The sequence below is a fragment of the Aspergillus terreus genome, genomic scaffold, assembly GCF_000149615.1.
Source record: "Aspergillus terreus NIH2624 scaffold_4 genomic scaffold, whole genome shotgun sequence".
NCBI classification, from domain to species: domain Eukaryota; kingdom Fungi; phylum Ascomycota; class Eurotiomycetes; order Eurotiales; family Aspergillaceae; genus Aspergillus; species Aspergillus terreus.
Window position 1 is genome coordinate 1,955,762 of NT_165927.1, and position 22,818 is coordinate 1,978,579.

Below are 22,818 nucleotides of genomic sequence, written 5' to 3' on the forward strand. Positions count from 1 at the left end.
TTAGTGTTTTGCCATATATCTTGTTTAGCCTTGCGTCGTTCAGTCTACAGGAGTTGTGGTTGGGTCTGATCGGAACGTCAATCGTTTGTCTTGCATTTTGCGTGGTGTTTAGATCTTGCATGTTTCTTCGCCTGTATATAATCTTGGATGTGGGTTCAATGCAGGTTGAGCTTGGGTACGCGACGCTGCCAGTTATGGTAGTGTAGATTGATATCAATTCAACACTCGATTACTCTTGAAGACAGTAGATCTCCGATGTACTTGAGTGTACTTCAACTATTAACTACTCTCGGATAAATGTACATTTAAGACATAAACTATTAGACTCGTCATATCAGTTTGCTAAATGCAGCAATGGCTGGAGCGAACAATTTTCCGCCCGCGGAGGCTCCCCACCAACTCAATTCACTCCAACCCCTCCATGCCACCACAATAGCCACTACTCAACCACATCCAACCCACACGCAATCACCACCACACCAAAAAGAAGAAAGCAAGATGCAACAAGACTACAAACCACCACCCCTCCCACCCCCCTTCACACACACCACCCCCGCACCATCCCTCCTAACGCAAGGCGCCGAAGCCCACCTCTACAAAACCACCTACCTGACCCCGTCGACCCCGGCCGCGCTCAAAATCCGCCCCTCCAAGCCCTACCGCCACCCCATCCTCGACCGCCGTCTGACGCGCCAGCGCATCCTCCAGGAAGCGCGGTGTCTGGCCAAGCTCGTCCGCGAGGGCGTCAGCGTCCCCGCGGTGCTGGCGCTGGACTGGGAGGGCCAAACCAATACTCCAAACGAAAACTCGGGCGGAGCATGGCTGCTGATGGAGTGGATTGACGGGCTGGTTGTGCGGGTTGTGTTTGAGAAGTGGGAGGCGTGGATGAAGGCGCGCGAGGCGGGGATGGGGGCCGCGGAGCTTGCGGCGGAGGAGGACGCGGTGCGCGCGTTGATGGGGCGCATTGGCGGGACGATCGGCGCGCTGCACAGGGCTGGCGTTGTGCATGGTGATCTTACCACGAGTAACCTCATCTTGCGGCCGTGGGGGGCTGCCCCGCCGGTGGATGAGGAGGGGGAGCACCCGTCCATGGACGGCGACGTGGTGCCGATTGATTTTGGGCTGGCGAGCCAGAGCGCGCAGACGGAGGACCGCGCGGTGGATCTGTATGTGCTGGAGCGGGCGTTTGGGAGCACGCATCCGCGCACGGAGCGGTTCTTTGATGCCGTGCTGGAGGGGTACGGGGCGAGCTACAAGGGGGCGAATGTGGTGCTGAAGAAGCTGGAGGAGGTGCGCATGCGCGGGAGAAAGAGGAGCATGATCGGATGAGGTATGTACGACAGTGGTTTTGTCGTGGCTAGGCTAATGGGACCAGGACGTGCATTTCGTCAATCAAGCAAACAAACAAACGCCAGCTCGCTTCTATCGTCAATGCAATACTCGAGATACCCGAAGAAATATCAAAGCAAATATGAAAGAATAAGTGGAGAGAGTGAGAAGGTCATGAACGGGGCTTCACACAGTTTCCTACATCTGCCAGCGCAAAATATCCCTTGTTCTCGACCACTCCCCGATCCTTCACCACGGCCGTATACTTCACCACCCACTGCGGCTCGACGTCGCCTTGGATTCCGTCGTCGGCATCAGGCGCAGAGGCGAGGATGCCCGCGCCCTTGTCGCCGGGGCCCAGGAGTTCACGGGTGGTGCCGCTGGGGAGGATGTCCATGCAGTCATTGTGGGTGAGCAGTTGGATGTTTTCCTGTTTCGCATAGAGAATCAAGGATTTCGGGACGACGCAGCAGTCCTTGAGGTTAATCTGATCCACCGATGGCTTCACTTTCGTATGCGGGAGGAACCGGGCGAGCCGCTCGCTGCCAAACTCGGCGACCCCCAGTTGAGAAATCAAGCCCTTTTCCTGCAGCCCCTCCAGCGTCTTCCACGTCTGTATGATACTGTCGAAATCGTCCGGCTCCTCGCTGCCGTTCTCCGACGACACCTCCTCCTCGCTGTCGTCCTCGGCGTCGAACAGGATGCCCGGGAACGACACGATGAGCAGGTCGATCGAGTCCGCGTGTAGCTCCTTCAGGACGAGGTCGATCGCCTCCCGGGTGTGCGCGCAGCGTCGCGACGCCGGGATCCCGGGCAGATAGAATAGTTTTACTGTAATGTCGTATTGGGCGCGCTCCTCCGCCAGCCCCGGCTGCGAAAAGTCGATCGCGGGGATGTACAGCGCGCCGTCTTCCATGCGTGTCCAGGCCGGATACGTTGCCCCGCTCCCCGCCTCCGACGACGATAATTGCTGCGACGCTTGGAAGTTCGACCGCAGCGCGTGGATCAGTTCGACGTTCGATTTGGCCGTCGTCGGGTGTCGGATGACGGAGGATCCGCCGGCGGTCATGATATTCCTGTATGCGTCAGTCGGTGATTCGGTGGTGTGAAGTTATGTCGCCGTCGCTGTCGCCGTCGCCGTCGCGCACGGGTAGAGATCGCAGGGTGTCACTTACGAGGTGGAGAGGATGAGCTTCATGGTGGCGGTTGATCTGGGGCAGATGAGAATGTTCTGGTGGCCTGGGTGCAACCCCGTTGGTGGTGAGGAGAGTCGACTGTCATGGAGAATTCCTGAAGGCGGAGATGATAAATCGAGGCGAATTGCTAAGCAGCCCGCGGGGTACCGTCACCAGTTGTCCACCAGTCATCAACTATGAGGTTCACTCATATTTTCACTTCTTTGCCAATTCTACTCCTATATTTTACCATTTATCAACACTGCTGACAATGTCTACTACCTCCAATGCTCAATCATAGTCAACGGTAGGATCCCAATCCGTCGGTTCATATTCCCCCGTATGCAGCACCTTCATATCCCCCTCCTCCAGCTCAAAATCAAACACCTCCGAGTTCTCCTTGATTCTACTAGGTGTGACAGATTTCGGCAGAGGAACAAATCCCTACAAGCCGACAAGATTAGCACCATCCAACAAACTAGATAAAAAGAAAGTAAAAGAAGGAAAACTGACCTTCTGCAACCCCCACCGAATCATAATCTGCGCCGGAGACTTGTTATACTTCTTCGCCAGCGACGCAAGCAGCGCCTCACCCATGCGCGTCCCATGCGCCAGCGGCGAGTACGCCTCCACCACGATATTCCGCTTCTGCAGCCACTCCACGATGTCCGAGTGATCCAGCCACGGGTGCAGCTCGTACTGTCCCACGTCGATCGGGCTGCTCTTGGTTTCTTTGATGTACTGCTCCAGCTCTTCGAGGTGGTGGATGCCGTAGTTGGATACCCCGATCGATTTGGTCTTGCCCGCTTTTTGGGCTTCCACCAGCGCGCGCCAGGAGCCTAGACGGGCTTGTTTGCCGCCGTAGGGGGCGTGGATTAGGATTCTGCGGACGTTAGTATTGTTCTTGTAATTGATTGAGGGAAGGGGAGAATACAGATCAAAGTAATCCTGTTCAGCTTCCTTTAGGCTGGTATCGATGGCGCGCGCAGTGCGCTCGTAGCCCATCGATCCGGGCGGGATCTTGGTCGTGAAGAAGATCTCCGAACGGTCCAGGCCTGAGTTGTTGATCGCGCGTCCGCAGGCCTTTTCGTTGCGGTACATGATTGCCGAGTCCACCTGGGGGATTAGTCGGATGTTTCGTCGACTGCAGTAGTTACTGATGGCTTACATGGCGATAGCCGATCTTCAGGGCTTCTTTGGCGGCTGCTTCGGTTCTGGACGCCGGACTGGTACGGTCAGTAGCAGGTCTGAAGGGAACGGTGTTCCAACCCACATCATATATACCTGTCGTTCTCGTCAGTGGGGTGATAATCGAGTCGCGTAGGGCGGACTTACGCCATATCCGAGGACGGGGATCTCGTGGCCCGAGTTCATGCGGTAGGTGGAGCGGAGGCTCTGGAGTGCGGCCATTGCGTTGCTGCGGTCGTATGTACTCGAGATACTATGTTTAAGAAGTAGGACGTGGTGAAGAAAAGGATTGCAGATGGTCTGTCTGGTCTTTGCTGAGGTATGAGATCATCGCAGGCGGGGTGGGTCGTTGATCCCGCCGTTATCATCCATTTAGATACGGCCTAGCTACTATGGATATTTGGATACTGGATATTGCGATGCATCCAACCATCAAGAACTAATATCATTGATACATGCGGAGTAGCTTAATTACGGCATAACTATTCCAACAATCGCGGCCACTACAGCACCGAAGTCTATTAATATCCGCAAATCATACCCCTGTAGGAATCGGGGGCATTGCGGCGCATAATCCAACATGATATAAAAACATGGTGCCGCGTCTTTGTCAACAACACCATCCGCCAATCCACCGCTATGGAACCTCCTCCGCCTGCGGATGATGTCGACAACGCTACCTTCTTCGCTGAATGGGAGCGGAGAACCAAAGAGTTCCTGAATATCATCCAAGGCCGCGAGCTGTACAATTTTTTCAACAATCGAGTGCTCGAGTCGCGCTCAACCAACGGGCGGCTAGTCGCCGTGAAAATCAAGTCCAAGTACACCTTCAAGCGTTCCGAAGCCCAGATGATGCACTATGCCTCGGAGAACGGAATACGCGCCCCACGGGTACTGGGCTGTTACAACGTGGCTCCCACTCTGGTGGTGACAGTATCAGACCGGGTCCCGGGCCAGTCGCTTGACCAAGTATGGCATACGATGGACCGAGCCACGCAGGAGGGAATCAAGCATCAACTGCGAGAGGAGGTAAGCCGTCTCGTATTCCCTTTACTTTCATTTTACTCTCTATTCGCTGACATGGACCCTGCACAAGTTGAGTAAGTTCCGCAAATTAACCCAGCCCTACATTGGTCGCATTGACCGTCAAAAAACGCATTGTTTCTTCCAGCGTTTGGGCCATGAGACCATGGGTCCATTCGATTCGGAAAAGGAATTCGACAAGTGGTGTCTGAACCGAATAGAAGACAGGCTTCTTCGGGAACTCTGGAGGCCGTGCTTGCCTGCCATGAGGAGCAAGTCGACCAGATTTGTCTTGACCCATGGAGATTTGGCTGCCCGGAACATCATGGTGGACGGTGGTCAAATCACTGGAATTGTGGACTGGGAGTACAGTGGGTTTTTCCCGGAGTATATGGAATATGCAGTCACCATGGCCATCCACGACTGCATCGAGGATTGGTGGCTTCCAGTCTTACAAGAAGTCCTCGAGCCATGTGGATCAATGCGGTTGAAGTTCGTCGATGCGCTCAAGACGTATCAGGAATTGGAACGGCGAAGGTAAAGCAGATCTAGGAACATATCATCATTTAATTCGTCGGACAATATAAGAATACAAGGACAGCCACGCCATCCGCATTCAACGGTATCGCTAACTGCAAGACCAGTAGATGCATATCAAGACAAAGACCGACAGATGAATCCAACGCCTTTAAATGCTTTTGATTTCAAATGACAGAATCCCCCGGCAGGAGTACTAAGCGCGTGCTCTCTTCCGAAATCTTTTCGCGTCCACAGGAGCCTCGCAAAGCTCACTCCACGCGTCTTCAAAAGTGGTCTTCCGAGCGCCCATTTGGCCTTCGAAGAAGTTCATCTTGCGCACCACTTCCATCGCACCCGTACCGAGGGACACCGTCTTACCCATAATGATACATTCAGACACTCCCTCGATCATATCGGAACGACCAGCACCACCGGCGTCGAACAGGTGATCGGCCGTCTTTTCGAAGGACGCAAGCTGCAGAACCGAATCACGCATCTTGGCCAGACCAAACCGCGTGATACCCAGCACTTCGCCCTTGTAGGTCATCACGTCAGCCAGGAGTTGCATGTGACGAGGATCAATGTCCATGTCCTTCATGACTTCGCTGATTTCCTGTACGATGGTAACACGGGCTGCTTCGATACCCAAAACCTCGCGCATCTCCATCACGTTGTTGGTAGACGTATGAAGACCGTCGACACCCAGCGTTGTCATACATTCCCGCAGACCGTATCCCTCCACGAGAAGGGTGTTGGTGGTGGACGTTTCATCCGTTCGGATGATGGCACGGTAAGCCTGGGGATGACCAAGGACCTGGATGTCAGGAAGCATACGCTTCAGATGCTTCAACCGGAGGAACGGGTCGGCGCTGGTGGCTGCGATCTCCGTCTTCGACAGCGAGGCCTTGCTGGACGGGTCGAGGTCCATGTAGATATGGATGTGGGACCGCGAGTGCCGGAACTTGAGATCATCGGCTTTGAAGCGCTTGTGATTCTTGATAGCGGCTAGGATGTTGTTGATCTTCAATTCAAGCGCCAGATCCTGGATCGTCTTCCAGTTGATCTTGACCGTGATGAATGCCTCCTTGCCAGTCCATGTCTCGCGGACATAATGGATAATATCCCTCAGATACGTCTTCTCAATCCGACCCTTGACGATACGTGCGGCGATAATGTTATCCTTGGTGACAAGCTCACAGGCAACGACAGGAGTACTGATCTCCTTGGAGGCGTTGATAATTTCCTTAATACGGGGCACACCCTGAGTAATACTCATACCAGCGACACCAGCAAAATGGAAAGTCTTCAAGGTCATCTGGGTACCAGGTTCACCGATGGACTGGGCACCGACGGCACCAACGGCATGGCCAGGTTCAACCTGGGCCTTCTTGTATTTCATCAGGCAGGCGTTGATAAAGGTCCGCAAGGTCGTCTCGGTCAGCTTGCCAGTGTGGTTCAACCCCTTCTGGCTTCGCTCGTCATTGGGGTCAATGTCACCACCACGGGATATCAGCCTGTCAGCCTTGGTTTGCACGTATTGTTGAATCGACTCTAGGAAATCGCGAGCACTCTCATACTGGTCGATACCGTGGTCGCTGCGGTCCATGTAGCCAAGCTCATTACCCATGAGGTCCTTGCGAACCAACTTCGCACGTTCTTTGGAAAGCATCTCCTCGCAAACCTCCATAATCTCGTGCGGGAGCAAACTCCGTTCATCGTTGTCGTACGTAGTTGTTTCAGAGTGAATGAATGTCCGGTCGAAGTGGACAGGCTTAGCCTTACCCTCCATATCGACGGGATCCAGCTTATCATCTCCGTACTGGAACTGGACAATACTGCCAGAGGAGTTTCGAACGGTGTCATCGTATTTAGACGACAAATCTTCGAGAGACTTCATCAGACGACGGGACATGTAACCAGTTTCAGCTGTTTTAACGGCCGTATCGACCAGACCTTCACGACCAGACATGGCGTGGAAGATGAACTCCGTAGGCTCAAGTCCGGAGAAGAAACTGTTGCGGACGAAACCCTTCGAGGGTGGTTGACGAGCATTCTTTGGGAAATGAGGCAGGGTACGATCTTGGAAGCCATCCTGCACACGCTGTCCACCAATAATTTGCTGACCGACCAGGGCCACCATCTGGGACACGTTGATACTGGAACCCTTGGAACCGGATGTAGCCATGATCAGGGGTGAGTTGTACTTGCTCAGCTGGGCGATACACTCGTCACCAGCCTGCTGACGGACCTTACTGAGAATACCAGAGAGCTGATTTTCCATGGTCTGCAATTCGTCACAACCAGGATACTTCTCCAGTGTTCCGGCCTTGTACTTGGCAATAACTTCATCACACTGCGCGTAAGCCGTCTCGACCAGGTCGTGCTTCGACTGTAGAAGTTTTTGACTGGGGTAGACATCCGTGATACCGATGGAGAAGCCCATGTTTGTGAACCAGCGGGCCGACAGCCTCGACAGACGGTTCATACCCTCTGCAGCGGCTGCAGGACCGTAATCTCTCAGCATAATGTAAAACACATTATCCTTCTTTCCAGATCCAATGGTGGACTTGTCCATAACACCGCACATCATTTCGGAGTTACGAATGACCAGCCAGCCATCCTTGGGATCCAAGTCTTTCGGACGCCCGTCCTTGGGCTGTTTGAATTCTCTGCAAGCAGCGTCGAGGTTCACCAGCACGGGGTCATCCTTGTTGGGACGCATAAGGATGTTGAACACCTGCTTGCCAGTCCACAACATCTGTGGCTTGAGCACAGCAGGAGGAGGAAGGTCGAACCGCGTCTCTGGGCCGAGCATGTAGAGACACAGCTGCGTGAAGGAACGCCGATCGAAGAAATTATCCTTGCTGCTAAGAATGTACGCAGCACTGATGAAATCCTGAATGGCCGAAATGATGGGTTCACCGTTCTTCGGGGTGGCCAAGTTGTTCTTCACGCCCATCAGTTCCATAGCCTCAGCTCTGGCTTCTTCAGTCTGTGGAACGTGCAGGTTCATCTCGTCTCCGTCAAAGTCTGCGTTGTACGGATTGCACACACACTCGTTCAACCGGAAAGTTCGGTGAGGTCGGACTTTAGCAAAGTGAGAAAGAATACTAAGTTTGTGCAGAGATGGCTGTCTGTTAAAGAGCACGATGTCGCCATCTTCAATATGACGCTCGACAACATCTCCCTCCTGAATTTGATCGGCAATCATGTTGAGGTTACCATACTTCAAGAAAGTCTTGTAATCGGCCCCCTTTTTCATGAGGTAGTTTGCTCCTGGCCACTTTTTGGTTCCGTTCCTGACTCTTTGCTGAAGCTTTTCCTTATTGTATCGTGTGACAACTTCTGGGTACGTCATATTCTTTGCGACCAGCTCGGGGACAGCGACTTCATCGACTCGCAAATTCGGGTCGGGGGAAATGACAGTACGACCAGAGAAGTCAACACGCTTTCCAGACAGGTTACCACGGAACCGACCCTGTTTACCCTTCAGTCGTTGCACAAAACCTCGAATCGGCTTTCCTAGATCCGCCTTGTTCAGACCCGGGACGTCACTGTTGATGTACACTGCAATCTGCAGCTGCATATAGTCCCAACATTCCATGATGGTATGAACCGGCGCTCCCTTCAACAAGGAATTCTTGAGGTTGATATTACTCTGAACGATGTCACCCAATTTCGCGGTCAGATCATCTTCCGTAGATGCGGCATCCTGGCCGACAGAAGGACGAATACAGACTGGAGGAGCGGGGATGAACTGCCAGAGGAACATTTCAGGCCTAGCCTCTCGTGGGTTCAATCCCAACAACTCACAATCGGTATCCGAAATTCTCTTGAAGAGGTTTAGAACGCGAAGGGCGTTCAAGTCATCCTGAGCCTTCTTATGATGCTTCTCAACCTCCGGGTTGTGCCGTCTGGCCTCCATAAGCGAGTCATCGAAAGCGCCCTTGCCGGGAGGCAAGACCTTCTTGGTCGATGTCGAAATGTTGTAGGCACGGAACTTATCATGGGTGATTTTGAGCGCGCTGGTTCCGGCCTTTTTCACCACACCGTTGATAGTTCCACAGGCCTCGCAGGTTTTTGTCTTCTTGCACCGTTCGTGAACTCGTTTCGCAATCTGCAGGCGTCGAAGGTTGTCCAGTCCGGGGCGTCGCATTTCACGAAGATAGGAGCGGCGTTCGCCTTCGGGGAGCAAAATACGGGAACACTCCTTGCAAATTTCCTGGAGAATCGTGATAACTCGCTTGAAGTAACCGACGTGAAAGGCAGGCAAAACCAGTCTCACATGGCCGAAATGGCCGTTGCAAGCCTTGAGATCGAGACCACAAGTCTGACATGTTGCCGCTTTGTTCGAAATACCCATGCGCGCATCGAGGGGACCGTGGGCGACGACGGCTCGATCATGATCAAGGTCAAAAAACTTCCGATCGGACACTTCCACCACACCCTGGCTGACGATGTCATCGTGGGACCTAGTACGACCAACAGCCTCGGAGTTAGCGACACACGCCCCACGAAGTTTTCGGGGGAGAGGAATCAGAGAGTCCGTACAAGACACCGAATTTGAGCTCGGAAATCACTTTAGGGACACGGTCGATGACCTGGGCCTTGCCCAGGTCGACCTGCACACCTTCTGGAGGCTGCATCGCCGTCGATCAAGAGTTGCGCATGGCAAGGCGACAAATGACTCAGAGAGGGATTGGGTGCGCTGGAGCGCGCGCAGAGTGAGAGTAGGAGACCTCGAACCACACGCACAGGGTATAGATCCCTTTGACGTCGCAGCGTGTGTCAATCAAAGAGTGTGCGACGAAGACGAGGGGATGAGGCGAAGGAGAAAACTGCAGCAGAGCGCGGGCGGCGGGGTCGGCGACGAGAACTTTTCGATTTTCTTTAATTTTCCCCGGCAGCTCACTGGAGCTCCCACCAATCAGCGGTTAGCGCAGATTATGTAAGTCATTGTGTCACTGTAGCCAATAAAAATCACCATATTCGACAGGGATATGGAACGAGCCAATCAGAAATAAGCAACCGTTCTATATCCTCATTTCCCTTTTAGGTACGTACTTGCCAAGTACTTCATGTGAACCCATGTATCCCTCTATTCAATATATCCATGTTCGTCAATACGAGGCAATACATATGTCTCCCCTATCCCTTTGTGAACAGCTGCTCTGTGCTCATGCGTTGATGTAATCTCAATCCGACAAGCGAACAATCAAACTCGTAGGAGATACTGACAAGGGTTAGAAATCTATTTGAACTAGGCTCGACTGAGTCATACCTCAGTACTGTCGTAATTGTTCGTCGTGTCTGACGATAGCTTCAGGTTGTTTGTAGGAAATGACAGTTACATCTGAATACTAGCTCATCCGGGCTCTCAAGCCATTTGGGATAGAAGCACGCACCGTCGAACGATAATACAGCCTCATACGTATGCGGTTCCTCGGAGTATAGTGAGAAAACCATGCCGCATGCTGTGCCTTGCGTGTATCTGAGTAAACATAGAAGCTAACCGCCTGGCCTAAGGCGTCTAAGGAAAGACGTTCGTCTTAAGGAGGTTAGCAATGTGACACCAAACATCGCGCCATCGTCATAACGGTCACCACCAAAGAATGGTAGAAGAGATAATAGAGAGCGTCGTGAACTCTCTTACGAAGAGCAGACGGACGAACAGGAAGAGAACCGAATCTTTCGGGAGGCACCACCTCCTGCACCGCCTGTCTACTAGGGAGATACTGCAGATGTTGACGCCCTTCGGGGAAGGAGAGATAACACTGTACCCGAATTTTCGCTGGACAACGTACTCCATACACAGGCAGCTGACAGCGAGTTCCGTCTTCACGGCACAGGCTTGGAGGAAAGTCCGTTAAAAGAATGTCAAGCTACCGTGCTGGACCAGTTCTTAGACTCCGTCTTTCGCAATACGCCGTCTATCAGAGACAAGGACACCAGTTTCTCCTCGCTCCGCCTCAATATCCTTGCTGTTATTTACATAACAGATCGGAATGCCGGTTCGAAAGGTCTCTGGGAGCTTCAAGTAGTGAAGGCTCGGCGATGGATCAAACAAAAGATCAGAGAGCTATCGGGGCGCGAGGATAGTTCCCTCAACGAACTCGAAAATTCGATAATCGAAGAATTGCATTCACGGATGTCCAATGAGAAAGACTGTTGATAACTTGTCCAGCAATGATTAGTTGCAATGAATGTGAGCTTTGGCTTTTAGTATAGTCCGCATAGTCTATAAATAACATGCACTTTGGGGTCTAGGATAGCCATATATAATACATAAGCGATGTCGTGTAGCATAATATACAAGAAAAATAGTATAAACATATCCTCTCACTTGGACAAGAAAGCCTGGAACGCCTTATGTTCTATCACGACATTGCCGACTGCTCTCAGTCTCTTCCGTCCCTCCTTCTGCTTCTCCAACAGTTTTCTCCGTCGACTGACATCGCTGGCATGGAGTTTGGCGAGGACGTCTTTGCGGTACGGTTTGACCGTTTCACGCGCAATGACCTTCCGTCCGACAGCGGCTTGGATCACGACCTCGAAGAGCTGCCGATCAACATGTTCCTTGAACTTGGTCACCCATTTCCTGCCAAGTCTCTCAATTTGACTATAGTGCACAATTCTCGCCACAGCATCCACAGGAGCTTTATTGACGAGGAGCTGCAGCTTCACAATGTTGCTCGTCTGCCAAGCGGATTCCTCGTAGTCTAAAGACGCGTAGCCCTTCGTCGATCCCTTCAGCTTTCCGAAGAAATCGTCCACAAGCTGAGCCATTGGCAGTTCGTATTTGAGGATGACCTGCGTTGACGTGAAGTACTCGAGGCTCTGCTGGACACCACGGTTGGATTCGCACAGTTCAATGACTTTTCCGAGGTATTCATCTGGGAACGTCAAGGTAGCCAGCACGTAGGGTTCCTTGATCTCCGCGACCTTAGACCGCAGTTCATCTTCATCTGGGAACTTTGCAGGGCTGGTGACGATCTCCTCCCGCCCGTCTTTCCACAGAACCTTCACGGGCACTGAAGGCGGGGTGATAATGATGCTGGCGCCGTGCTCCTGGCGCAGACGGTCCTCGAATACGGAGCAATGCAGTGTTCCCAGAAATCCGAGCCGGAAGCCCGCGCCCAGAGCCTCGGAAGACTCCTTCTGCACCGTGATGCTCCGGTCGTTCAGCATAAGCTGGTTGATGCTGTCTTCGAGATGCTCGAAATGGTCGGCGTCCACGGGGTATGCCGCCACAAAGACCATCGCCTTTGGTTCTTCGAAGCCCGGAAGCGGCTCAACAGCCTTCTCGGAGCCGACTTTCGTGTAGGTGTCCCCAATCTTGGCTTCCTTACTGCGCTTCATACCCGGGTTGAAGAAGATGTATCCGACTTGTCCCGCACGAATGACCGTCTGAGGAGTCTCGTTGGGATACATGATGCCGACCTCGCCCACGTAGTACTTGATGCCCGTGGCGAACGACACCAATTGGTCCCCCGCGCGGATTTCGCCGTCGAATACGCGGACCAAGCATATCACGCCTTTGTAGGAGTCGTACCACGAGTCGACAAGGAGCATTCGCAGGGGCTTTTTGCAGTCGCCAATCGGTCTGTTGAAGTCAATCAGTCAGTCAGTCAGTCCGTCCGTCCACCTTCCAGGTGATACAGGAAACAGGTCAGTCAACTTACGCTGGAATCTTATCCACCACCGTAGGAAGAAGTTTCTCCACATTCAGTCCCGACTTCGCCGAAACCATCACAGCATTTTCCGTGTCGAGTTCGAAAGACTGTTTCATCTGCTCGAGGGCGCGCTCGGGCTCCGCCGACGGCAAATCTACTTTGTTAATGACAGGGATAAGCTCCAGACCCTGGGCAAAGGCGAGGTAGAAGTTCGCCACGGTCTGCGCCTGGACACCCTGGCTCGCATCAACAAGAAGCAACGCACCGCCGCAGCTGGCGTAACTGCGCGAGACCTCCGCACGGAAATCCACATGTCCCGGGGTATCGACCAGATGCAGCAGATAGTCCTCGCCGTTGTGATTGTAGATCATCGTACATGTCTGCGCCTTGACTGTGATACCCCGTTCACGCTCCACATCGAGTTTGTCCAGAACCTGCTTGTTTGTCCCCGGCTCAATCGTCCCCGTCAGTTCCAGCAGTCGGTCAGAGAGGGTGCTTTTGCCATGGTCGACGTGCGCGACGATGCAGAAATTCCGGTACCGCTCGATTGGGATCGCCGCGATTCGCGATTCAAGGTCGGAGGGAGGTTTGCTCGCCGCCGCGCGGGCTGTCCTTGCGGAGGCTCGGAGGATCGCTGAATGGGAGAAAAACCGCGGAGCGGCGCAAAGGCCAGGCCAATGGCTAGCAGCAGGGCGGGTTGGCGCTGCGCTCAGCCATCTGGCTAACTGCAGGCATCCTCGCATTGGGAGGTCTGTAGTTGCATGGGAGGGGATTGTCGGGGTGTCGAGCGCGAGGGTGAGGTCGGTAAAAATTGGTGATCTGGGGATGTTCCTTTGGCGGAGAGAGTCGCGGGCCGAGCGGAGGTAAATTGAGGTCTAGAGTCGAGTTCACCAAACGTAATGGATGTTGAGGTCAGGTACCCTAATGTACTAATTGTCTATATCACAATAATATTGTAGGCAGAGAAAGTAATAGTATTCATTGAATTAGCGCTGCAGGCTGATATTGATGTGTATAGACTTAGTCAGATACTTGTGCATCTGCATAAACGGCTGAGTCAGAGATGCACACACCTTACCGAATCGGGTAGCTATTGCTCGGGCGACTATCGGCGTAAACAATCCTCGCTGTCTTTTTCCCGACTTCCATCTGAAACTCCCCAGAAGGCTCTCCGACAGGAAGAAAACACCGACCAACGTCAGCGATACAATGTCTACCGCATCGAAAGACAAATCCAAGGTCCACAAGCTGTCCTTGAAAGGTAAGCCACCAAACCGGGCGCAGTGGTGCAGGAGCTCACCCGGAGATAGGATCGGCGAAGCTGGTGGCAGAATTCGTGAGTATTCTTCAGCAATGGACGTTGCACATGGACGCATACTAACAATTCTCAGTTTGAATACTCTATCAACTCCATCCTGTAAGTGTGCTTCTTTGCCATGGGAGTGCTCGTCTCATGCCTTTGACCACCAGCTTCCAACGTGGTGTCTATCCCCCCGAAGACTTTACTACGTGAGTCCTCTCTTGTCTCATCAAGCCCTTTGGCTTCGCTAAGCTCCGTACAGTGTCAAGAAATATGGGCTCAACATGCTGGGTTCGTCTCTTCCTACGTCCGCCTCCGTCCGACACCCCGCTAATCGATTCAGTCACCGCCGACGACCAGGTCAAGGCTTACATCAAAAAGATCATGTCTCAATTGAATAAATGGATGGTCGGAGGAAAGATTTCCAAGCTCGTCGTCGTCATTACAAGCAAGGAAACGGGAGAACACGTCGAACGGTGGCAGTTCGACGTTCAAATCTTCGGAAGGCACAGCAAGAGCAAGTCTTCGCGGTCGTCTGGTGACAAGGAAAATGCTGGGCCAACGTATGTCCTTCTCCACAATTACTCTAGGCAAATCTCTGCTTCTAACACCGTCTTCTACAGAGATGCCGAGCCTACGGTTGAAAAGACCGAAAAGGAAATCCAAGACGAAATCCAAGCCATCTTCCGACAGATCACCGCTTCCGTGACCTTCCTGCCCGTCCTCGACGGCGACTGCACATTCAACGTTCTGGTGTACGCCGACGCCGACTCCGAAGTCCCCGTGGAATGGGGCGACAGCGACGCTAAGGAGATCAAGAACGCCGAGAAAGTGCAGCTCCGGAGTTTCAGCACCAACAACCACCGCGTGGAAACACTGGTCAGCTACCGGCTTGCGGATTGAACGCGGAGGTATACATGTGGCTTGGGGTGTTTACGCATGGCGTTCGGGATAAGAGGGTCGGTCGGTATTTGCATTTGCGGGTTTCGGTACCACGTACTTTTGTGTACATTGGATGGTCTCATATATAACGACTAATGAGGATGCATTATCATAACGTTATGTTCGGGACGTATACCACGGCAGCTGGGCTAGCATGGGGAACCATTCGTTTCCGTCCTTCCCACCATTCCACCTGACCAGTTCCTCGACTACGTCTTCGAGACCGACGTTCACAAATACCACCTCCTCCATTCCTGCAGTCCACCCTCGCTTAGCCCTTTTCCCGGCCAAGTCGGGCTGGACTCCGTAGAGGTCCTTTTTCCAGAGGCCAATCCCGCGTTGCTCTTCTCCTGTGATGAGGGACTGCGCCGGAGTCACTTCTTCGGGCGGGTTAATCCCGATAAGATTCACTCGAGCGGAGTAGTCTTGTTTCTGTCCATCGGGGGAGATCGGTACAAGCCCAACAGCCGGGAAATGACATTGCATGAATCGTTTTCTCTTGAACTCATGCGTCACGACGGTGACTCGACTCGGATACGAGCCTGTACGCATTCTGAACAAGAGAAGTGAGAAGAGCACATTCTGATAAGAGTCTGTGGCGTGCGTTTCGGCCGTGATCTGGTGGGTGTTAATGTTTGAGGCATGCGAGAAGTAATCGTTCTCTTTGGCTAGGGTCTATTCAATATATCAGTGTCTAGCAGTCCTGGTCAGGTGAATTGGCTCCCATACAAGATATGATTGTCCTTCTGTTAGACTGGTGACTGTTCGTTTTGTTGCACCTCTGTAGGCGTCAGTCTTTGGCTGTCAGATGGGGAGAGATCGCCTTACCCTGAGAATACTAATAGGCTGGATGGATCACTTGCTAGAGCTTCGAGTCCAGCCTTGACATGGCTCGTGAAGGTGGGAGTTTCTCCCTTCTGAAATGGCTCTATTAGCCTGTACAAGAATGTTAGCTTGGACAGGCAGAATACACCGTCTGGTAGACTGCTTTTCTGACCATTCTTCCTCGCGAGCCCCGTGGGCCGGCCCACCGATATATATTGCGTGACAGCACACGATGATCAGATGGGAAAGGGTAGGTGGATTAGAGTCTGATGATGTCTGCATGTTTGTATAGACACGTATTTGAGCTGTAATAACTTCAATAGCCCAGAAGTGATTGGTATGGCGCGGTTCTAGTCAAGATGGAATCCAACCTACCACGTTAGTAGAGTCTAGCCTTCGGTCGAACCGTGGTTGTTGCCCCGCAACGGAAGTCTGCACAATGAGGTAGATGAGCGTGACGACGTAGTATTCGCGGGCCATCTAAAGATCAGGCAGCCTCGTTCTATATCTCTCTCTATCACACGTGTTCCATATATAGCCTGCCTCTCGGATTGACGCATTCAGAGCTAAACCAACAAATTGGGGAAATCAAACTCACCGACGCCAAGGGGGAGATTGTCAACCAAAACATTTTGAGGCATATCTTAACTTGTCGTTCAGTTAGGCCGCCGACTCAATAGACGGTGATGTTTTGTTCGCTCCTTATGGAGGACACCAGCTCTCCCCCAACTGATATCCTCGATAGGGCTCACTATAGTGTCAGCTGCGATGATCGCACACATCTGCCAATGGAGAGGTAATATGGCAGATAATTCCCTTCATCGGCCACCTCTGTAAGACTCGAAGTGTCAAAACTAGAAGGCTTTGAGAGTAGTCGCGCTGACTAGCTAGTATCTTAGGTAGATGAGCCTTACTCGACCGCGAAAGAGGAAACACGAATAAGCTTAATCCGAAGCTCATTTGTTTCATTCCTTTCGTATACTTCTCCTGTAGAATGGAAGGTAAATGATTCACACACGAGCATCCTTTTTCTCGAGAAGCAAGCAGCTAGACGATTGTTTGACCCAAAGTTTGATGCTATATTGATACAGCCTTTGTTAGAAGCACCTAGATACATCGAAACTTCTAGTTGTATGGACGAATGCTAGACAGACGACATTTCCTGCAGATTATAGTTTTACCGAAACATCCAGTGTCAAGTTGGCCAGCAGTGATAATATTTTGTTGTTTTATCCGAAATCATCGGAAAGTATCTGTCCCAACCCGACATATGCTCTTCCAAGTTGACTGAAGCTTAACGACATTCGACCCCACGGTATGTACATCAAGCACTCAAGTGCCAATGATCGATGTGTTTTCACCAGGAACGTAGATTGCAGGCACATTAACACGAGATGTGCAGGTTGAACCTCTACCGTTTCACGACTTAATTACTTCTACTTGAAGGAGGTCATCCGCCGTCTTGTAACGTGCATTCATGGAGACCGGGTATCATTTTGGGCTCCGTATATCTATCATATCGCGAGTCTCTGCTCCGTTCTCGATAAGGAGCCTTACCACTGTCTCATGACCATTCCGTGACGCCCCTAAAAGCGGTGTATTCCCCAATCATCAGCCACATTGACCTCAGCTCCTCTCTCGATAAGGAGCTTTGCCACTAATATATGGCCATTCCGTGACGCCCCCAAAAGCGGTGTATCCCCCAATACATTAGCCACATTGACCTCGGCTCCGTTCTCGAGAAGGAGCTTTGCTACTGATATATGGCCATTCCGTGACGCCCATGAAAGCGGTGTATTGCCCAATAGATTAGCCATATTGACCTCAGCTCCTCTCTCGATAAGAAGCCTTGCCACTGTCTCATGCCCCCCCGATGAGGCCCATTGGAGTGCTGTCCTGCCTTCATTGTCACTGGCATTGACTTCAATACCTTTTTCGATAAGGAGACTTGTCACTGCCTCGTGCCCTCCAGATGAGGCCCATTGGAGTGCTGTCCTGCCTTCATTGTCACTGGCATTGACTTCAGCACCTTTTTCGATAAGGAGCCTTGCCACTGCCTCATGGCCATTCTGCGATGCCCGCAAAACGGGTGTGCAGCCTACCGGGTCTTTCTCATCAATGGAAACGCCGTTTTGAAGGAGCCGCTGAACGATAACGTCGCGCCCCTCTTGAGCAGCCCAAGACAGAGGTGTTCGCCCCTTGCATTCTTTGAATTCTTTCCGAATCGCCAGACCATCAGTGATATCTACCCCCCGGTATAGGAACGAAGGTAGGCCCAAGAGAGCCGCAACAGTATCTTTATGACCGCTCGCCAGAGCAGCAAATAACGGGTACTTGTATCTCTCCTGGGGAGAATAGCTTTGTACTTCTTCTCTCAGCCTTACTCGGACGAGCTCTGAGTGTCCACTATCCGCGAGAATATAGATCAGGCTTGAGTTCTGGGAATATCTGCGGATCGGGTATTTTTCGAAAGTATTGCGAATTCCAATCCAATCGGAAAGCGGGAATGAAGACAAAAAGCCGTCCTGAGGATGCTCTTTCGCTGCAATGTTGGCATGGTAGAAGACATACTGACTTGCATACTCCAGGAAGGGGAATTTGTCCAAGGTTTCCTTCTTTAGGTCCGGGCTTGGTACTGACAGCTCGCTAAGCGATGTGCCACTCAAGAACTGGTTCATGTAGAGGCAGCAACATTGCTTGAGTTTCTCTTGGCCGGGGCTCTCACGGTCAAACCCGATCTCCGGCCATAATTCATGCAGGCCCTTGTCCTTTATAAGGAAGTCTCGGACAGACTCATGGATGAATTGCACGGTTTCAGATTTTGTGACCTCCGCCAGTCCCTTGGAGGAGTGAATGACGTATCTATCGAACCGATTTAAGTCGGCATTGAAATCGGGAACGGTGACGTCTGGAAGTCTGCCATCAACAATGCTGTCCAGTGACAGGCCACACCAAAGTGCATGGTAAAACTCTTTTGGCCGTAATGGGCGTTTGGCGTAGAGAATCCAGAGAATGCAAAACAGGAGGGCTTCCATATCTTCTCTGTCACGTCTCAAAATGTCCTTGAACAACTCGCTGAGACCACTTGGTATCTCAGCGAGTCTCCTTTTTAGAAACATCCCACCGCGTCGAGACTCTTTGTTAAGTATATCGACTACTAAAACGACCCACATAAAAACGCCGGAAGCTTTATCAAGAAGCTTAGTCCGCAACTCTTCGGCAAGTAATGGGTCGTCAATTCGAAGACGATTGGCAGCGTATGTCTCCAAGTCTTTTGTGTGACCAGGCTGGTCCTCCAGTGTTAGCCGGATTCCCCGTCGAATGACGATATAGGGATAATGTCGACTAGAAAAACATATCCGGAACGGGACACCCCTAGCTGAATATTGCTCCGTCAGGTCTTCGAAAAACTGGACCATATCAACGACTTGTTGTTCGTCACATTCGTCAAGAGCATCGACAAAGCAAGTAAATTCACGTTGACCGAGTTTGGAAACGGCGCTGTAAAAGATATCTTTAAGACTGTTTAAGGGAGGGCAGCCCTTCAGGCTATGGGAAACGAGCTCTGGGTCATCTAAGACTCTCTGGAGATCTGTATATCCCTTAAGAAGCTGAAGCAGCAATGAACGATACATGCCGGCGATCGACTTTTCCAATTGCTCTCCTCTCGCATTAAAGAAAAAGGAAGCCGTGGCGGTATTATTGGATTGGGCCTTCCTCCGCATGCGCTCGTATGCGAACTTCATCACTGTTGACTTGCCGGCACCAGGCTTACCACTGATCCACAGAAAACCATGATGGTGCGTCAACCTGGCGGGTTCGAGCCAGCCTTTATAGCTGGGATGGCTAAGAAGCCACTGACATGTCTTCGTCAGGGGTTTTTTGATGTTCATTTTGCGAAATTCGATCTGCTCAAATCTGAGAGAATCCAACAAATGTTGCCGGCGGTTATCTGACAGGTGACAATCTACTTATCCGTGTTAGCAGAATAAGAGTTCACCAATGGCCAGCAAAGACTTACTCGGGTTATGGATGCACTTATTGCTTGCATGTACGTCAGTCACAGGTAGCTCCTCAAGAAGTTCCCGGGCGTATGCGGCTGCAGTTGCTGCAGCATATCTCTGCCATTCTTTGCCTTTGTGGGAGTCTGAGTAGTCACAGATTCCTCGGATCGGGAGACAAGGAAGAATATCAACAAGGCCAGCAGTCTCCATTTCAAAGCATATAACGTCTAGTTGTCGAGCCACGTCATCCCGAGTCGTGCCGCTTCTCATAACCTGGTTGCCCGAAGCTACTGCACCGTAATGAATCCTTATCGCGTCCCCCGTTCGGCTGCCCCGTTTCTCGAGCTTTGACTGATCGCATTTGTCGCATCCAGTTGCCGACTCATGGTTATACGTCGCGTGGAAAAGGCGGTCCGGTATGTTTGGGCGACTATACGCGGTTTGACCAGCTAGCTTCTGTTGCAGGATTGTTGGGACTCGACTGGGACTCATTTCGTGCTTCGAACGTAGGGCAGACACAAGCGTCCCGAGTGACGGGTGAGGAATCCTAGGTACGGCTGTTCGAAGCAGGCGTCCGTCTTCAATGACTTTGCCGAGATCACATTGCATCACTCTTGTTCCAACAACAACATCACCCAGGCGTAGATCAGCTCTGCTTGGTACACCGCCACCGATACCCACCATCAGGCAGGTGCGAATCCTTGGAAATGTTCTCAACATGTTGGTCGCTACTATCGCGGCATTGTTTGTTCCGTACTGCCCTTCCGGTAAACAGGCAATCACGACATTTTGCTGATTGATAGTTCCGAGGACATAGGTATTGCTATCATCTGCATGCTTTGGCAGAGGTTCGCGAATCTCATCTAACATGGCCCGAGCGGCTGCCATTTCTATGTGCAGTGCACAGATCCAACCAACTGTGTATTGGTCATGCCGCGAAGTTGGCAAGCTGTGGTGGAACGTCTTCAGTCGCTTCGGCTGGTGGGATAGAATCGTCTCAGTGTGCTCAGTGTACTCGTTAAGATTTGATATATCCTCGTCCATTTTGGCTAGATGACAACGCCTCTTTTGGAGGGTACTGCTTGTTCAAAATTGTCGAGACTGGGAGAACTGCGAGGAAGGAGCAGAGAACGTGTTGGAGAGAAGTCAACGGGCTCGAGCCATGGGGGAATCGACAAGGCTGAGCAGTTAACTGACTACCCTAGTTCATAAGGATTATCTGATAATCCGACCACCTACGACCACGTCTGATGGCACAGCCTCAAGGCTCTCTGCCTTGACACAGCCTCATCCAAACAGATCGGGCAAGATGCTGTGTTGTGATAACCACTCCAGGGAATTTATAACAATGTCTAGGCATTAAAGTATTGATTAAAGAGCCTTCAGCGATAGCTGACTGCTAAATCACCAACATGTGTATACACCAAGCCTAACTATACTTGTGCACTTCGGATTTCCGTGTCCGGAGAAACATCAGGGATGGGCAACTACAATATAGAGCCTTCGATTCCATTCACTGGTATATGTCGAGGAAACATCCAGGATCAGAGTAGACAAGAATATTTGACAATTGTGACAGTAGTTGCGTTATAGTAGCTCCATAAGCAATTTCCTGCCAGGCGAGAAGCGCGACACGAAACTCAGAACATCCAGGCAGCTAGCCATACTTGATTTTTCTGCGATCCATGTACACCGACAGGCAGAGACAGAAGCAGCCGGAGGTGATGGACAGAACGGGCATATGACTGATCTCGTGGACAATGGCCGCGAGGACCTGCTGCTGGGCCTGACTGAGGGTTTCCAGAAGATGGCTGCCGGCACCGGAGATAGGACTCTGGATCTGCGCCGTGTCAAAGGTGGGGAACCGATGGCGGATTTCATTCTGGCCCAGGTTGAGACTATGCAACGGCGAAGCCGCCCCTTCGAGCACACATGATGAATCCAACAGCACTCAATGTCTCCTGAGGAGGCGCCCGCCATTGGGCGACGGCAAAGAGGGCATTGAGAAACATACCCGTGCCGACACCGTTCAGGACCATGTCGCCGTAGATGAATCTAGATTAAAGGTCCTGGTCTAGGTACTTCCCTCGATACGCATCATAGTCAGAAGGAAGCTCGAAACCCCTAAAAACCTCACTCCTAGAAGCTTCTCAATGATTGATAAGGTTAACGAATCTCGCTTATATCACATACCTCCAAGCGAAGTAGTCATTTTATAAATAATAAATTATTAGACTAACCATAGCTTAAGTATTGCTATCTAGCCTCTCCACAACTTCAGGATAGGTGAGCCTCAGCTACCTGGTTCACAAATGAGGGGCTGCGCGAGGCGGCGCGTGTGGCCAACCATCCGTATGCTATAGGTCAAAAACGCTAACATGCATACCCTTTTGTTTGTCTTTACATAAAGTTAATTTGGGCTGGCGAGGCTCCATGGGACCTCTGGGTTTATAATTGGCGCATTAGGGGTCTAAGCCTGCACGTCTCGGTCAACGTGTCGCTCAGCTCACAACATGTTGCAGCTGAGGAGTACATTTGCAGCGTCTATAATTGGATGGATACTCAGCCTCGCTTGTATTATCTCTTGGCGAGCAGGAGGCCCAAGTTCATTTTTAAAGAGTCCGGTCCACAGGATGGAACGAAGTGTCCAGTGTTTCTATCATTCATGTCTTGAAGGACGATACTTATCTAAGCCATAACATCTCATACGGAAACCCCCTCTCTTTCCCTGTCCCTTCTCATCAGCTCTCCCAGTTCATATCATTTCCTAGGACAGATTCAAATTTCTTGCTCCTTTTCTTTTTGAGCAAGGCTATCTACCAAGCCTAAGCTCGAACAAC

At 51.6% G+C, this 22,818-nt stretch overlaps 8 protein-coding genes across 8 annotated transcripts; 2 read left to right on the top strand and 6 right to left on the bottom strand.

Annotated features, from left to right (window-relative positions):
- Positions 1 to 155: 155 nt before the first annotated feature.
- ATEG_03488 (putative gamma-cysteine synthetase regulatory subunit) lies at positions 156 to 2,527 on the bottom strand (the record flags this gene model as incomplete). Its single annotated transcript, XM_001212666.1, has 4 exons — positions 156 to 185; positions 610 to 1,281; positions 1,532 to 2,405; positions 2,505 to 2,527. The coding sequence occupies 4 exons, from the start codon at positions 2,525 to 2,527 to the stop codon at positions 156 to 158; spliced, it is 1,599 nt and encodes a 532-aa protein (XP_001212666.1).
- Positions 2,528 to 2,795: 268 nt separating this feature from the next.
- ATEG_03489 (aldo/keto reductase family protein) lies at positions 2,796 to 3,914 on the bottom strand (the record flags this gene model as incomplete). Its single annotated transcript, XM_001212667.1, has 3 exons — positions 2,796 to 2,948; positions 3,018 to 3,620; positions 3,840 to 3,914. 3 exons carry the CDS (start codon positions 3,912 to 3,914, stop codon positions 2,796 to 2,798), a joined length of 831 nt encoding a protein of 276 aa, XP_001212667.1.
- Positions 3,915 to 4,331: 417 nt separating this feature from the next.
- ATEG_03490 (uncharacterized protein) lies at positions 4,332 to 5,256 on the top strand (the record flags this gene model as incomplete). Its single annotated transcript, XM_001212668.1, has 2 exons — positions 4,332 to 4,721; positions 4,789 to 5,256. 2 exons carry the CDS (start codon positions 4,332 to 4,334, stop codon positions 5,254 to 5,256), a joined length of 858 nt encoding a protein of 285 aa, XP_001212668.1.
- A 192-nt stretch (positions 5,257 to 5,448) lies between these two features.
- On the bottom strand, positions 5,449 to 9,880 carry ATEG_03491 (DNA-directed RNA polymerase III core subunit RPO31; the record flags this gene model as incomplete). The annotated part of the gene is made up of 2 exons (XM_001212669.1): positions 5,449 to 9,706; positions 9,786 to 9,880. The coding sequence occupies 2 exons, from the start codon at positions 9,878 to 9,880 to the stop codon at positions 5,449 to 5,451; spliced, it is 4,353 nt and encodes a 1,450-aa protein (XP_001212669.1).
- A 1,693-nt stretch (positions 9,881 to 11,573) lies between these two features.
- Positions 11,574 to 13,650, bottom strand: ATEG_03492 (GTPase GUF1; the record flags this gene model as incomplete). The annotated part of the gene is made up of 2 exons (XM_001212670.1): positions 11,574 to 12,837; positions 12,917 to 13,650. The coding sequence occupies 2 exons, from the start codon at positions 13,648 to 13,650 to the stop codon at positions 11,574 to 11,576; spliced, it is 1,998 nt and encodes a 665-aa protein (XP_001212670.1).
- Positions 13,651 to 14,116: 466 nt separating this feature from the next.
- On the top strand, positions 14,117 to 15,110 carry ATEG_03493 (spindle checkpoint protein MAD2; the record flags this gene model as incomplete). Its single annotated transcript, XM_001212671.1, has 7 exons — positions 14,117 to 14,168; positions 14,218 to 14,243; positions 14,299 to 14,324; positions 14,378 to 14,416; positions 14,470 to 14,498; positions 14,551 to 14,770; positions 14,831 to 15,110. The coding sequence occupies 7 exons, from the start codon at positions 14,117 to 14,119 to the stop codon at positions 15,108 to 15,110; spliced, it is 672 nt and encodes a 223-aa protein (XP_001212671.1).
- Positions 15,111 to 17,897: 2,787 nt separating this feature from the next.
- Positions 17,898 to 21,022, bottom strand: ATEG_03494 (uncharacterized protein; the record flags this gene model as incomplete). The annotated part of the gene is made up of 3 exons (XM_001212672.1): positions 17,898 to 17,969; positions 18,077 to 19,941; positions 19,996 to 21,022. The coding sequence occupies 3 exons, from the start codon at positions 21,020 to 21,022 to the stop codon at positions 17,898 to 17,900; spliced, it is 2,964 nt and encodes a 987-aa protein (XP_001212672.1).
- Positions 21,023 to 21,635: 613 nt separating this feature from the next.
- ATEG_03495 (uncharacterized protein) lies at positions 21,636 to 22,017 on the bottom strand (the record flags this gene model as incomplete). The annotated part of the gene is made up of 2 exons (XM_001212673.1): positions 21,636 to 21,876; positions 21,911 to 22,017. The coding sequence occupies 2 exons, from the start codon at positions 22,015 to 22,017 to the stop codon at positions 21,636 to 21,638; spliced, it is 348 nt and encodes a 115-aa protein (XP_001212673.1).
- Positions 22,018 to 22,818: the final 801 nt, after the last annotated feature.